The sequence below is a fragment of the Drosophila pseudoobscura genome, chromosome 5 (genome assembly GCF_009870125.1).
Source record: "Drosophila pseudoobscura strain MV-25-SWS-2005 chromosome 5, UCI_Dpse_MV25, whole genome shotgun sequence".
Classification (NCBI taxonomy): domain Eukaryota; kingdom Metazoa; phylum Arthropoda; class Insecta; order Diptera; family Drosophilidae; genus Drosophila; species Drosophila pseudoobscura.
Genome location: NC_046682.1, coordinates 389,333 through 404,605, shown reverse-complemented (window position 1 = coordinate 404,605; position 15,273 = coordinate 389,333). Strand labels below are relative to the sequence as shown.

General features: G+C 39.6%; 1 protein-coding gene across 2 annotated transcripts in view; it reads right to left on the bottom strand.

The window, feature by feature from the left end:
• Window positions 1-9,674, bottom strand: part of Ppr-Y — a 59,530-nt gene extending 49,856 nt beyond the window's left edge. Inside the window, exons 1-2 of one of the 2 annotated variants that reach the window (XM_033381358.1) lie at window positions 9,354-9,674; window positions 4,430-4,713 (exon numbers count right to left, since the gene is read on the bottom strand). In XM_033381358.1, coding sequence (XP_033237249.1) covers window positions 4,430-4,713; window positions 9,354-9,564 — 495 coding nt within the window. In that variant the 5' untranslated portion in view covers window positions 9,565-9,674. The remainder of the gene's footprint in view (window positions 1-4,429; window positions 4,714-9,353) is intronic. The other variant, XM_033381357.1, reaches the window with a different exon arrangement.
• Window positions 9,675-15,273: the final 5,599 nt, after the last annotated feature.

Genomic DNA, 15,273 nt, shown 5'->3' with positions numbered 1-15,273 from the left:
TACAGGACTCCTCTCTACGGATCTGTAAGCGATTAGCGGGGTCCTCGGTAATGAAATTTGTTTGTGATCCAGAGTCGAGCAGCAGTCTGGCCAGAATGTGTTCACCGCTCTTAGTTCGGACGCTTACGATCGACGTAGCCAGAATTACCCTGTCCAACGCTGTCGCATGCAAAACATGTGACGTGGAAGGTTGATTCTGATTTGATGGAGGAGAAAAACTCTCTTGGGGTGGTGGCAACGAGAGACTATTAGCCGGCACTGTGTATCGATGCAATAATGTATGAGCGGCTGCACACTCGACATTTATTGGCTTTGCATTTTACAACAGCGTGGCCTTTTCGCAGACAATTAATGCATAGGGATGCCGACTTAGCAAACTCAAACCTTTGCATCACCGAGAGACGCGAAAATGGAGGTCAATTTGACACTAAATGGTCTCCTGAATTGCAGTAGCTACAAGTTTGCTGAGTTCTACTGTTGGTGGAATTGGAAGAACAAGCAAATGAACTGCGATTATGTTGCTTGCTTGGCATGACTGTCTTGCCTTGGCTTGGTCGATTCTTCAGCAGACAGATGCTGGTATCGACGATTCAAGCCTTTCTCAAAGTCGGACCAAAGCGGCAACTTCTCATAAGTAAGCTGTTCATCCCACTTTTGTTTCGTCACTGGGTCGACTCTGTTTAAAACGAGATGAATGAGTATTGCATTCGAAATTTTTGTATCATCTCCGATCGACAGTAAGATCCGTAAATCGACGAAACAGTATCGATTAGAGTTCTTAGGGCTCGCACACACTATAGCTGAAAGCGGAGCTGAAATCAAAGCTGAAAGCTCAGCTGATCTGAGAGCTTTTCTCAGGCAGAATCAGCTTGCAGGTGCGTACATTGTCGGCTGATCTGATTGCTGAAAGCTGAAAACCACTGCCTCCCTTTGTCTATCTCCTTAAGTGACATCAATAGATATCATTATAATTATTATTATTATATTGTTAATGGATTATTACTTCACAGCACGTACACAGCCAGACGGAAGTTTTCTTCGTTTTTTTTTTTAAGTTAGTGTATTTTAACCACATTTCCGTTGAGTTTGTATTCGTATTACTTTTTTTACGAATTATTATTACATTTTTACATTACATTGGTAATGGTAAATAATAAAACTTTTTTGCCCAATTTATCGCCTTCCAGAAATTATAGAACTAAAACTATTATTCAAATATTTTTAATAGTCCCGCTTATTCCCCAGCGCTGGGTTAACCGCAATTTCGCTTAAAAATGTTTTGCAGCCCATTTTCGATCACTTATGAACCAATACACACGAACAAAATCAGCAATCAGCTTGCTGAAAAAACAAACATGCTTGATCGATCAAACTAAGCTGAGCTGATTTCAGCGAGCTTTTTCAGCTTTCGGCTCAGCTCAGTCTGCAATGTGCGCACTTGCACCGGTGCAGTGTGTTTGTTTTTTCAGAGCTTATAAATCAGCTATCAGCTCCGCTTTCAGCTACAGTGTGCGCGAGCCCTTAGAGATGATGCAGATTGATGCGATATTCTCGGCAGATTGAAAAATGTGAAAATATTATTCGTGAAAATCAAATAATCGTTGTCATATACTCGTTTTAGGCCAGCCATGGACTTTTCATAATTTGCCTCGGTGACTTGGAACGCCTTTATTGTTCCTAATGCTTCATCAGAGAGGCACGAAATCAAACGATTAAATTTTTCGATCACCGGTATGCTGTTGTCGCTATGGACTAGTCTCTCAAAAAGGCTAATGAAATTTTTGAATTCCAAGTGTTTACCACTAAATTTGGGTAATGCCAATTTCGGAAGTCTAGCATGAGTTGGGGCATGAGAGCATCAGAAGACATTGGCTTCGTCTCGCTTGCTGCATCAAAGGCGGCGATAAGCGACATTATCTTTCCCTTGGTGACAATCGTCAGCTCTTCCAACTCGGCTGCATATGCATCATCACTTGTTATGTCCTCGATTTGCTCCTGCAAATGGTTAGCCTTTTCAATTGAAGCATTCAAACAATCTAATCTACATTGTAATTCCGGTAATTGCAAAGGAATCGACCCTTGATCTAATCGATCCTCTAAGCGGCGAATGCTTTTTACTCGACTTTTGAGCTTAATCTTTAAGTCTTCAAGAGTGGACTTACTGTTTTCTGCCATAATATTTGTGTATGAAGTTTTTACGCAACAAACCACTATTATTTCTATTTATTTATTTATTATTATTATTATTATTTTTTTTTTTTAATGTTTGAACGAGAACGATAATCGAAAACGAATTTTAATTGAATGTCGATGCACGAGGTATCAAGTGAAAGAGTAGTTGCAAGTGACGGCCGAAAACAATATACCCGTTAGATACAGGGTAGCGCGTCACTTGGCGCACCGTTAAGCTCAAGAGCTGCAACGAAAATTCTCCCAACAAATACAACGCAAGCAGCAGTGGAGAAGCGAAAACGAAATAATGCACCGGTGCTGCTGCTTGTATGTATGTGTGGATATTTTCTATACGCCGTGGCTTGGGTGAACGAACGAGGTTCGTTGTGAGGTTCTAACGTTGAGAAAGGTAGAAAAAAATAAAGGGGGGAGGGCGACAGTGATTGCAGTAAACGATAGATGTATGTACATATAACTGTTGCGTCCAAATAGCGGTTCACATACGTCTGTATGGGTCGATATGTATGTATTTATGTGTGTTTAGTTATATTTATGCAATTACTAATAAAATGCATGCAATCAAGCTCTACTATATGTATATCATGCGTCTGTGCCTAGAATTGAAGGCGATGTGCAATGTTTTCAGCACAAGACACCTCAAGGAGAGATCTGAATGTCTTTTGCTCAGCCTTCCATTTTCTGCACAAATACCTCTGATTCCTCTTTTGGATCTTTGAATCCAACTGCTACTTTCCTGGCTTTATCGCAGGGCATCCCTCGGCGGTAGCAGAAATTTGCACAAAAATTATTCTTGGCGCGACCGACGCGATGATATTATGCAAATTGATTGCCGATTGACACACACACCACGACGCGGGCAAACGAATATGTCACTGTCACTTATTGTTGTTGCCTATAATTAACTTTACAGTCCACCCGGGGGCGCCATGAAAAATTAGAAGAGTTTTTCTAATGAATTAACCGAAAACTTTGGGTGGCTGTAATTTAAATTATTTATTCGGCGGGGTGAAAAATTGATACGCTCGATCTATTTCAATGTTAGCGAACAACTATATTTCCTTCACAATTCAAATCTCTTACTCTAGCTATCCTACGGTGGCAAAGCGGGCGCAATAAAAGCTCGCTCTCTCGCTCTTGGCGAATTCGCCCCGCTTTGCCCTAGCCTAACTTACACTAGACTTCATAATTTAGATCAATAACTAATAATCGCCGCCATGGATGGAAGGTCACGCAACAGAAAGTGCGTAATTAAAGATCAAGACATCTTAAATGAAACACCTACATTGAAGGTCTGCGCTGTTAAAAGCAAATTTGTGCTGTTATGCGCAAAAATGTATTTCTTGCCAACGATAACAAAATCGGACTGCGTCAGGTGTTTGTATGAATCCGAATCCGATTTATTTGATTTCATGGCTCGGAAAAATTTTGTGAAAGTGAAAACCGGGTATATACATGATTAGAGATGGATTATCTGCTTTGTCCGTGTCCTAAAGGTCGAACTGTTTCACAGCATGGCGATTTGGAAGTGTAGTTGACGGTTATTGAGTTAGATAATATAAGAAGGAATAAAGAATATAGCGGATGTGTCTTTTATTGCTACTGTCTTCAATTAGATCACACTGCAGTTTCTCGGTAGCTAATAATATTGAAAACGAGCAGAAATATGTGAGTTGCAACTAGGCCCCAACTCTACATTTGTAGCCAGAGTGGTGCGCCCTGCACTGCACCAGGAAGAGTGTGTGGAAGAGAGGGAATGAGTTAGCGCGTGGAAGGCGTTGCGTAGCCATTGCAAATTAATTTGTTCATTGTGGCTATAATAATATCCCGATCTGATCCTGCATTCGGCAATCTGGTAGATATGGTCATTCTACATGATTCTGCGTTTTTATGCTTTTCTCGTATCTTTGAAATTGTGGATGCCACAGTATTTCGTCCTTTGTGGGGGCGAAGGTAGGCGTGGCAAAATTGTAAAAGAAACCTGATTCAGTGTAATATCACAGAAGTCTGGATACAAAATTTCGTTGCTCTATCTCTTATAGTCTCTGAGACTTGGAGTCAAACCAGACGGATTGACAGAATATATGTATATTATGGAGTCGGAAACGCTTCCTTCTGGGTATAACATCCATCCAACATCTCATCCCAATACACATCCACTTTTACCACAAACTTAATAGACCCTTATACCCATTTTGAGTATCGGGTATAAAAATCGCACTTATAATAAGTTACTTACGCCTGCAACAGTATTAATTAAATTACATCCAAGGCTTAAAATAACAAGTTTTTCAAGCGCATCCATATTCTCAATTTTTTCGATCCGGTTATTAAATAGCGATAAAACTTCAAGATTAACAAGTTTTTCAAGGTTTTCTATTTTTTCAATGTAGTTAAAACTTAGGTTTAACTCCGTTAGAGCAGGCAGCATTTCCATATTTTCAATCACTTCAATTTTATTACAGTTTAAACTGAGCTTGGTAAGATTTGGAATGATCCACAAATGATCTATGCGTAATATATCTGTAAAATAAAATAGGTTTAGTTCGAAGGATTCCAATTGTTAGTTTACGCAGTTCAATATTAGCTATAATAAATATATAAATTTATATATATATTTTTGCCAGTGGTTCAGCAGTAAAGTATATCCTTTTATTATTGTTTGTTATTTAAACTGCTGATTGTATTTTTTATACCCGATACTCAAAATCAGTATTGGGGTATATTAGATTTGTGGTAAAAGTGGATGTGTGTAACGTCCAGAAGGAATCGTTTCCGACCCCATAAAGTATATATATTCTTGATCTGCATCAATAGCCGAGTCGATTGAGCCCTATATGTCTCTCTGTCTGTCCGTCCCTATGAGCGCCTAGTGCTCAGAGACTATAAAAGCTAAAGCAACGACATTTTATATCCAGACCTCTCTAATATGTCACTGTTACAAGTGTATTTCAAAACTTCCCCCCGCCTACTTCTGCTCCCACGAGAGGCGAAAATCTGTGGCCTCCACAATTTCAAAGATACGAGCAAACTAACAAAACTTCTAGAGTGCAAAATCTGAACCAGATCGTATAATTATTATAGCCAGAATCAAGAAAACAATTTCATTCTTTCTCGCTCTGTCTCTCTCTAACACACAGGTTTCATGGTCGGTTTTGCCAATTGCAAAATATGAGTTCAAGGATCTCAGAACCCATAAGAGCTAGAGCAACCAAATTTAGTATCCACACTCCTGTGATATCGGACCTTGACCGTTTTATGTCAAAATTTCTGCGTTTTCAGTTTTCTTGTATCTTTGAATTTGTGGATGCCATAGATTTTCGCCTTTTGTGGGGGCGGAAGCAGTGACATATCACAGAAGTCCGGATATAAAATGTCGTTGCTGTAGCTCTTATAGTCTTTGAGCACTAGGCGCTCATAGGGACGGACAGACAGACAGAAGAATATATATACTTTATGGGGTCGGATCCGATTCCTTCTGGACGTTACACACATCGATTTTCACCACAAATCTAATACACCCCAATACTCATTATGAGTATCGGCTATAAAAAAAATTAAGGTGGAGCTCGGATTACCAATCGCCCAGGCGTGTGAACCAAATTTTGAACCAATTTAACCTCACATATCAAAACAGAGTTGGCAAACCTCGCTTAGCTAAGCGCCAAAAAGATGTGTGCATGGCCTTTTTGGGACATCGAGATTAAAAATGTAATTTTTAGTGATACAAAAATTGAATTTAGACGACCCAGTACCAAAAGCACCTTGTGCTAGAAGCAAAATTGTTGGAATACCCAGCAAAACGTATATAAGGAACGACTCCTGGGTCAGTTGGTCTCTTAGATCCGCGAATCCGCTCTAGAACCACGAGGTAGGGATGGGTAGATTTGCGAAATTTTTAATTCTAGAACTGGACAAAATCGCACATAGTGGATAATGGCTTCTGAGATAACTCCAAATCTACCAAAATTCGCTGAAAATTCAGAATCGTGGTCGTGAAAAGAAATTAATTACGTAGATCATGTGGAAAACATTGGATTAACATTTAACAATACGCTTTCTTAGAGTAGCCAGGTAGTAAAAGCTACTGGTAAAACATATAGTCTACTAAGACAACTCGCACCAACACAAAAATTCTTACCAGATATACTCAAACTAATGATAGCTAAGACATATTTGACACCCACCTTATTCTATGGGATTGAGATATTTGGAAATTGTGACGCTCAATCTTAAAAAAAGGTAACAAATGTTAAATAACAACATTGCCCGATACATATATAATAAAAGACTAATCGATCATATCTCAATCTTAGTAAGACAAATATGGATTTAAGGACATCGATCGGGTACAGAACAATTATTTTTCTACATCGAATAACCTATACCAGACAGCAGAGCTACTTATATGATAAATTATATAATTATATGATATATAAATTATGTGATAAATTTACCTTTGCTTCATCAAATAGAACGTTGAATCTTGTAAGCATAAGGTACAAACTTGCCAAGTCAGGAAAATAATTTAAAAAAAATGCTATTCGGGAATGGAACGAGTTACCTTTCAACATTAAAAGTATTAGTACAGCAACGCAATTTAGGGAGAAAGTAGAAAAACACTTGATAAACTCTTAAAAAAATAAAAAAAAACAAAAAAAAATAAATAAATATTAACAAAATAATAAAAACTAAAACAATTTTATTTTCTCTCGCTCTGTCTTTCTCTAACATCATCTCATCTCTCTAACATCTCTCTCTAGATATCAGAGACTATAAAAGCTAGAGCAACCAGATTTGGTATCCATAGGTATCCTGTGATATCGGACCTTGGCAAGTTAGTTTCAAAATTTTGGCACACCCCCTTTCGCCCCCGCAAAGGACGAAAATCTGGGGCATCCACAAATCTCAGAGACTATTAAGGCTAGAGTAACCAAATTTGGTATCCATACTCCTGTTAGATCTCACTATAAAACGTGTATTTCAAAATTTCGCCCCACAAAGGAAACGAGAAAAAAACGAGCAATCATAAAAATTGACCATATCTATCAGATTGCTAAATCTGGATCAGATCGGATAATTTTTATAGCCAAAAGGATTAAATCAACCGACGATACACTCAGACCGATTTTCTGTCTCTCTCGCACGCACTCTTTGACGTGCCATTTAATATTAGCGGCGTCTGCCGGAGGAGAGCCATACTGACTAAGTATCGGGTATAAATGTAGAGTGGCAGCAGTAGCAACTCACATCGTTCCCCCACGTTTTTATCAATAAAGATAGTTTAATGGTCAATTTCACTATAAAAATGCCTGGAAAAGCTGAAGATGGTTTTTGATGCTGCAGCTGAATACGGGCTAAAGATGAAGTGAAGGAGGTAGGTTATCAAGTTGGAGGAGTTGAAATCAAGGCAGAATTGCCGAAAACCAAAACCAACCAACATCAGCAAGTTCCCGATGACAAGAAACATAAAGGCCGTGCTGTCGTTTTTAGGATAAGTTGGCTTTTTCCGTAAATTTATCAGTATATGCTAATCGCCAAACCATTGACGAATCTGCACAAAAAGATTTTTAATTTAAAATTAGTCTGGAGGAGCTGCAGGCTTTTGCTACATTAAAGGAATGATTGGTGACAGAGCCGATCTAATGCAGGAATCTAAAAATCGTGATACACACTGATGCGCCGAAGGACGGGTATGCAGCGGTGTTGTTATAGTGGTAATTGCATCCGAGTAAAAACACCCCGAAATCTGAAGCACGACAGTATATCTATATACAAGAAGCCAAGGCAATTTTCCTCGCGTGCAAAAAATTCAGTCAGTACATACTTGGAACAAACTTTAAGCTTGTAACGGATTGAGCTGCTTTTAAGCAAACTCTAAGTAAAAAGGATGTTCCGCGGGAGGTAGCCCATTGGGTCCTGTACCCGCAGGACTACGATTATTACGTGCAACACAGAGCTGAAGCATGTGGATTTCCTGAGTAGGTACAGAACACCGCAGAAAAGAAGAGGAACAGCAAAAGAAGAAATAACTTAAGCATCGGCAGTATAAATCAGCCGTGCTTAAGCCGTAAGCTTAACACTTATTATTCTCCTACATACCAGACTACCGCGATTTAATAATATCAATAAACTAATCCGCGTATGTTACATACATATAAATGATAGCTCATATGAAAGCTTGATGAGTTCTACAACGCTTGAGCTGAAATTTGGCCAAATCATAAAATTCAGTCCCAGGATGGCTATATTTAAAATGGAAAAAACGACCGCGGAACATGGCGATTTAAATTTTTTGTATGAACTAGGTCTTTGCAGGGCTGTCAAACGTTTTCTAACCAAACAAAAAAAAATAAATAAAATTGTTGAGTATTAGTATTATAATAAAAGGAAGTGGTGGATATAATATGGTAAAATGACTCGGGGGGCAGTCAGCAATATTCGATCTCAACGTAGATTTTAAGAACAAGATAATATTTGACAAGCGAGAAGAAATCATCAAGGGATGATTTGTATCGAGCAGAGTTTCAATACGATTGCTCAATTGATTACGCTTCACCGCATTTCGTTCGTATTAGTGAAATGAACGTAGTTTATTAGCATAGTGGCGCATTAAAGTTTTCGGAACAAACAAGCTTAAATTGCCAGTCAAACCATTGCTGCGAAACAGCAGAAAAGGGCTGATGAGCTCTGCTCTGAGAGCTGAGCAGCTCGGGGAGACGAGATATGGAGCTGGGAGCGCGTGTGATCGCAAAAGGGACCGAGACTCAAGTTATGGATAAGTTGCCTTCTGTGCAGAGTTCTTAGAGCGTAATTTAGCGATGCATGAGTAGGTAGGGAAGTACGTAAAAATAGCAAAATTAAAGTTCAACAACTTATTCTACCCTTGTATTATAGGGTTTACAGGTACCGATTCCGAGTGTATTTTTCCTACGCTTCCCGCTATTGCCCACTAGCAATAATAACGGTTGCTCCCACTGTACGCTGGGTATTTGTGGTCTTAATAAAACCTTTCACTGTCCCCAATAAAGTACTTTTACTACCTGCTTTTAAGTTCAAATGTCATATTAATTAATATTTATACTCCACTTTATAGGAACAAGTGAACTCCAGAAGAGCTAATTGGATTTGTATGTCTTTTGTATGTCTTTTTATAAACTTACTTTTAAACTCCAAGCGAATTGATGTAATTTGATCTAATACAACGGGTTCCATTTTATGTAGGCGTCGCTCTTCACCACGATATGCATCTTGCAAAAAGGAGTTCTCAATCATTATTCGATTAATAATACCAGGTTCAATATCGGGATAAATAACTTCCTCAAGGAGAGGCTTGTTACTATCGTCTCCTTGTTTAATATAATCATTTTCCATATTAGATACACAATCAGATTAGCACAAAAAGAAGTTTGTTGTGAAGCGTACGTTTACCGAATTATTTTGTAAATTATCGCTTCTACGATGAGTTTATAGTTTAAGGCTACTATTTTTCTATTTAGTGTGGACATATATAATTTTGGTGAAAATGGATAAATCGGGGAACAATTGTTGATGAGAAACCGATGAGAGTAGTATGCTGCAGGCTAGCAGAATAAAATAGACAGATTATATTTCAGTGTTTACTTTACCCGACGAGGAAATTGTCAGGCAATAGTCGGAGATCAGCTCCAAAATCGAAATATTATTTTCCACTCAGAACTATATAACTTTCAGCCATTCTTAATTGTCGCCAATAGCTAAAATTACGTGCTCCTGTTTATGTTAATGCCTTTATGTACTTTTTATGCGCGCTGAATTTCAGCGTTTACATATGATTGAGGTCCGATACCTAAGGTTACAATATTTATTAATTAACTATTACTACTAATTAACTATTGAAAATTCGAGTCGGTGCAGCCGGTGATTGTCTCCGCCTCGGTAACAAATATATATTTAAAATCGACCACGTGCAAGAAACCAAAAAGGGAAGAAACCAAATAGATTCGAAAAAAAACTTCGGAGATCCCGTGCGGAGTGCGCTTCTCGAAAATCGGGCTAAATTAATAACCGTGCGCCGGGGAAACTGGCAAGGCAACTCTGGCGTAAAGTGCCTAATTGTCACGCCTCGCCACCTGCCACCACCACCCTCTAAAGTTCTGCCCCCACACAAAACTCCCCCCCTTGACAGGAGTTCTCTTCGTGAGCCGATATTGGTGTGGGCCGAGTTTTTTCGCCTTTGGAAATCGTTGGAAAAGTGCACTTGCCCAGCCATAACCCTTGCGCCATCCATAAACTACGCGCAGACCTCTTTGCGCCTTGCAGTTGCGGACCAGAGAGGGTATACAGATCACCCCCTCCCCCGTATGCTCCACTAACTCGCTGTCTGCGACGGCGTAGAAGAATCCGTTATGGATCCGGAACAAGATTTTTTTAGCACAGTTTAGCTTTAATTTTAATTTTCTTTGGTTCCCTCTGAACCCTTCCATTCTTATATAAATTTCGATAGCAGTGAAAGTTCCCAAAACTTAATTTAATTTGCTGGCTGGAAAAATAAAAACTTAATAATAGTAAAAAAAACCTTTCGAATATCCACCCTTTTCGATTAATCCCCCTCCGACATGGGCACACATTAACATTGTTTCCACAGCTCCACAACGAAAAGCGCCTTTCGGCTAGGGACCACTGTACTGATGCTGTGCATTGCTCTGTGCACTGTGTTAAATTGCATTGCTCGCATTCCATGCATTTCGCTAATGCATAAAAACGAGGGGGAACGTTGTGAGTTGCTGCGGACACCACAACACTACATTTATACCCGATACTTAGTCAGTATGGCTCTCCTCCGGCAGACGCCGCGAATATTAAACGACACGACAAAGAGTGCGTGCGAGAGAGACAGAAAATCAGTCTGAGCGTGACGTCGGGCGCTGCGTAGCCACTGCAAATTGATTTGTTCCTTTTGGCTATACAAATTATTCGATCTGATCCAGATTCCGCAACCGGATAGAAATGGTCATTCTCTATGATTGTGCGTTTTTAGTTTTCTCGAATCTGCAATATTGTGGATGCAACAGATTTTTGTCCTTTGTGTGGGCGGAAGGGGGTGGGGCGAACCTTTGAGATATACGTTTTATAGTGAGATCTATCAGGAGTGTGGATACCAAATTTGGTTACTCTAGCCTTAATAAACTCTGAGATTTGTGGATATCGCAGATTTTCGTCCTTTGCGAGGGCGAAAGGGGGTGTTTCGAAATTTTGAAACTAACTCGTCAAGGTCCGATATCTCAGGAGTGTGGATCAAAAATATGGTTGCTCTAGCTCTTATAGGTTCTGAGATCCTTGAGCTCACATTTTGCCATTGGCAAAATCGATCATGAAACATGTGTGTTAGAGAGAGACAGAGCGAGAAAGAATGAAATTGTTTTCTTGATTGTGGCTATAATATTTAAACGATTTGGTTCAGATTTTACACTCTAGAACCTATAGATTCTGCGCTTTCAGTTTTCTTGTATCTTTGAAATTGTGGATGCCACAGATTTTCGCCCTTTGTTTACGAGGAAGTGGGCGGGGCAATGTTTTGAAATGTTCTTGTAACAGTGACATATCTCAGAAGTCTGGATCCAAAACATTGTTGCTCTATCTCTTATAGTCTTTGAGCACTAGGCGCTAATAGGGACGGACAGACGGACGGACGGACAGACGGACAGACGGACGGACAGACAGGGCTCAATGGACTCGACTATTGATGCTGATCAAGAATATATATACTTTATGGGGTCGAAAACGATTCCTTCTGGACGTTACACACATCCACTTTTACCACAAATCTAATATACCCCAATACTCATTTTGAGTATCGGGTATAAAACAATACAAGCCCACTCTCGTCAGCGGGTATAGTTGGTATCATTATCCTTAGCGGGTTCCCCTTCCATGAGCGCCAATTTTGAATTTAGAGCGCTCCCTTTTCATCGTCAGGGTCCCGCTCTTCCTCTCGCTGTCGTCCCATCCAACTACTGCTCTCTACTGCTACTTCTGCTCTCTGCTGCCGATGGCCGCCGCTTCTGGAGAGATTCAAAATAAATGGTTTCATAGACGGTATCAGGTACCTACACGCACGTCACGCAATGGTTCTGATGCAGAGAAAAACCTACCAGGAAGCGGTCGGTCAAGCATTGACATGTGGAACATCACTATTGATATGCCATCACCAAAAGTACATACTGTACAACTGAATAACGGTATTCGACCGACAAGAATCCAATGACAAGGAATATTTAACGGAAGGTGCTTCATTTGCAACCAAATAAGTCGTATGGAAAATATATGTCGCGATAGACAAAAAAGACCGAGATCCTGGTCCATGGAGCGGAAGTCATCACAAGAACAAGATGATGCACAAAAGATCAGCCACCCAAATGAGACCAACGCCACTTTATCCGAAACTAATGCAAAGCTGTAAGTACTTGGTGCTGGGGGTGCTCCAGGCAGAGAAGAACGAAACGTATCACAATTTCAAGTTGTTCGAAATGAGGCGGACACGGAAGCGTTTCACAACGCGACTTTGTGCTGTTTAATAATCCAGAAAGGAAGAAAGGATTATCCCCGAAGCTACAGACAAATTTTGAGGTTTCTCATACAATCATAAAAGAACAATGATGTGGTGTATCGCATTCAAAAAAAATACAACAGTTGTTTGGAACAACACACAAAGACGATGCAAAGGTGGTGGAAATAGACACCTCGCATACAACAGTTGGCGTTGCTCTTGACCAGTTGAATAATAATGTGTGGTGGTCTGTTTCCTTCTTCTCCCACAGGACAACAGAGAAAAACTATAGCACTCGACCGATTTGAGTTAAATTTTGAGTGTTTAACGGTTAGTGTGCGCATCGGCCAACATCTATTTTTCATCCCAAACACCTACATACGTCCTTTTTTTTTAAAGGTACCCGAAGGAGTGGTCTGATCGGGTCAAGATTTGGTATGCTTAATATTTTTACACGCCTTAGGTTTTGACAAGTTTGATTCAGATTGATTAGTTTTAAGGCAGAGCATTGTGATTACCAAGGTAATCTCGGCAATCTGAGCCAATAACATTTAGCGCAAATGTGGTGTAATGAAATTTAAAAAGAAAATGTTATGAAAAATATTAAATTGAATAAAACTTTTTCATACACAGATGAAATCCCAGTAGGTACCCCCAGATGATAACCCAGATTTCCGTCCTTTCCGTCCGATATCTCAGGAGTGTGGATACAAAATTTAGTTGCTCTGGCTCTTATAGGTTCTGAGATCCTTGAACTCATATTTTGCAATTGGCAAAACCGACCATGAAACATGTGTGTTAGAGAGAGACAGAGCGAGAAAGAATGAAATTGTTTTCTTGATTCTGGCTATAATAATAATACGTTCCATCCAGTCCGATTCTGCAGTCTAAAAGATATGGTCATTCTCTACAATCCTGCGTTTTTGGTTTTCTCGTATCTTTAAAATTGTGGATGCCACAGATTTTCGTCCTTTGTGGGGGTGAAGTGGTCGGGTCGAAGTTTTGAAATATTCGTATAGCAGTGATATATCATCACAGAAGTCTGGATACAAAACATCATTGCTCTACCTCTTATAGTCTTTGAGTACTAGCAAAGACTATACAATACCAAGATGTTGCATGAGGAAGAAATTATTTTTCAATTTTCGTTTGACGCTTCATGGTACGGGCGCGCGGGGCTATTACTTCAATTCTCTTTTACGCTACCTTCGCCTCCGAAATGCTACTCGGCTTCGTCAATGCCTCGGTCAGCGTCGAGTCGGTGTGTCTCGAGAGAAAGAATACAAAAACAAAATATGAATCGTCTGCGCGCCGAAACCGTAGGGCAGCGTGGTTGCTGATGTCTTTGGCGCGGCACAGTGAGGACTCAGCCGAAATAGTCAAAAAATTGTATAAGTGCTTTAGATAAATTTTATGTACGCATCTAATAGAGAATTTTCCAATCGAATTTTCAAGAAAGTTTTGGATGGACCCGCCATAGAACAGCTTTTGGTCGCCCATGCAACATCTTGGTATTGTATAGTCTTTGGTACTAGGCGCTAATAGGGACGGACGGGCAGAAAGACAGGGCTCAATCGACTCGGCTATTGATGCTGATCAAGAATATATATACTTTATGGGGTCGGAAACGATTCCTTCTGGGTGTTTCACACATCCACTTCCACCTGTCGTAATTTCTATGTAGACATCTACATACATGCACATACCATTTTTGAAATATTGTTCACAAACTTTGGCTTACTAAAATCGTGAATGTACAAATTTGATGGTACGTGAATACCGCTAATGTAGAATAATAAATTATGACGCCAATCGCACCTGAAAAAAATATTAGGGACTCTATGCACCTTCGATAATAACCTAATAATCTTATACCGATCCAAATAACAGTTAAATATATTTTTTTTAAACTAAATTACAGGTTTGAGTACTAAGTACATGGTAATCGCGCCGAAGGGGGTAACCTTGAGGTTCCAAACAACGGAACACAAATTTGTGTCTATAAATTAAGCTGGGGTACCAAAGAAAACTCTTGATTTTTTGACCCTGCAGGTGATACATGATCTTGGGAAATTTCATTTGTCGGACACTTTTTTCGGAGTTCAAATGTTTATTTAATTTTTTATATCCGGTACTCGCCAGATATGAATGTAAATTATAGTAGAGATTTGACTAGAGCTTTTTAAATTATGCTGAAAAAGATAAATCAGAAATTCTTACCATATTTTAGTACGCTGTACGTGAATCCAAGGTCAGATTTGATCCATCACGTCAGGTTTTTTTTTCTAACTTCAGATTCGCTTGTCCAGCTCACCAAAATACATGGGAGTATGGTACTCTGGTCAGTCGCGCATGGAACTTTTGTTTTTGTGGGGCTGTGTAATCTTTCCAAACTGTTACACTTTATATGACCGAAATGTGTATTCAACCAAACTAACCGAGACTTCCCGCTTTGCCTTCTAGAATTCCAACTCAATTGGATATCGGTTGGATATAGATCTCTGTGGCACCCCCGATCTTGAAGAATTGATTAGCCTTAAATAAGCTAATATGGA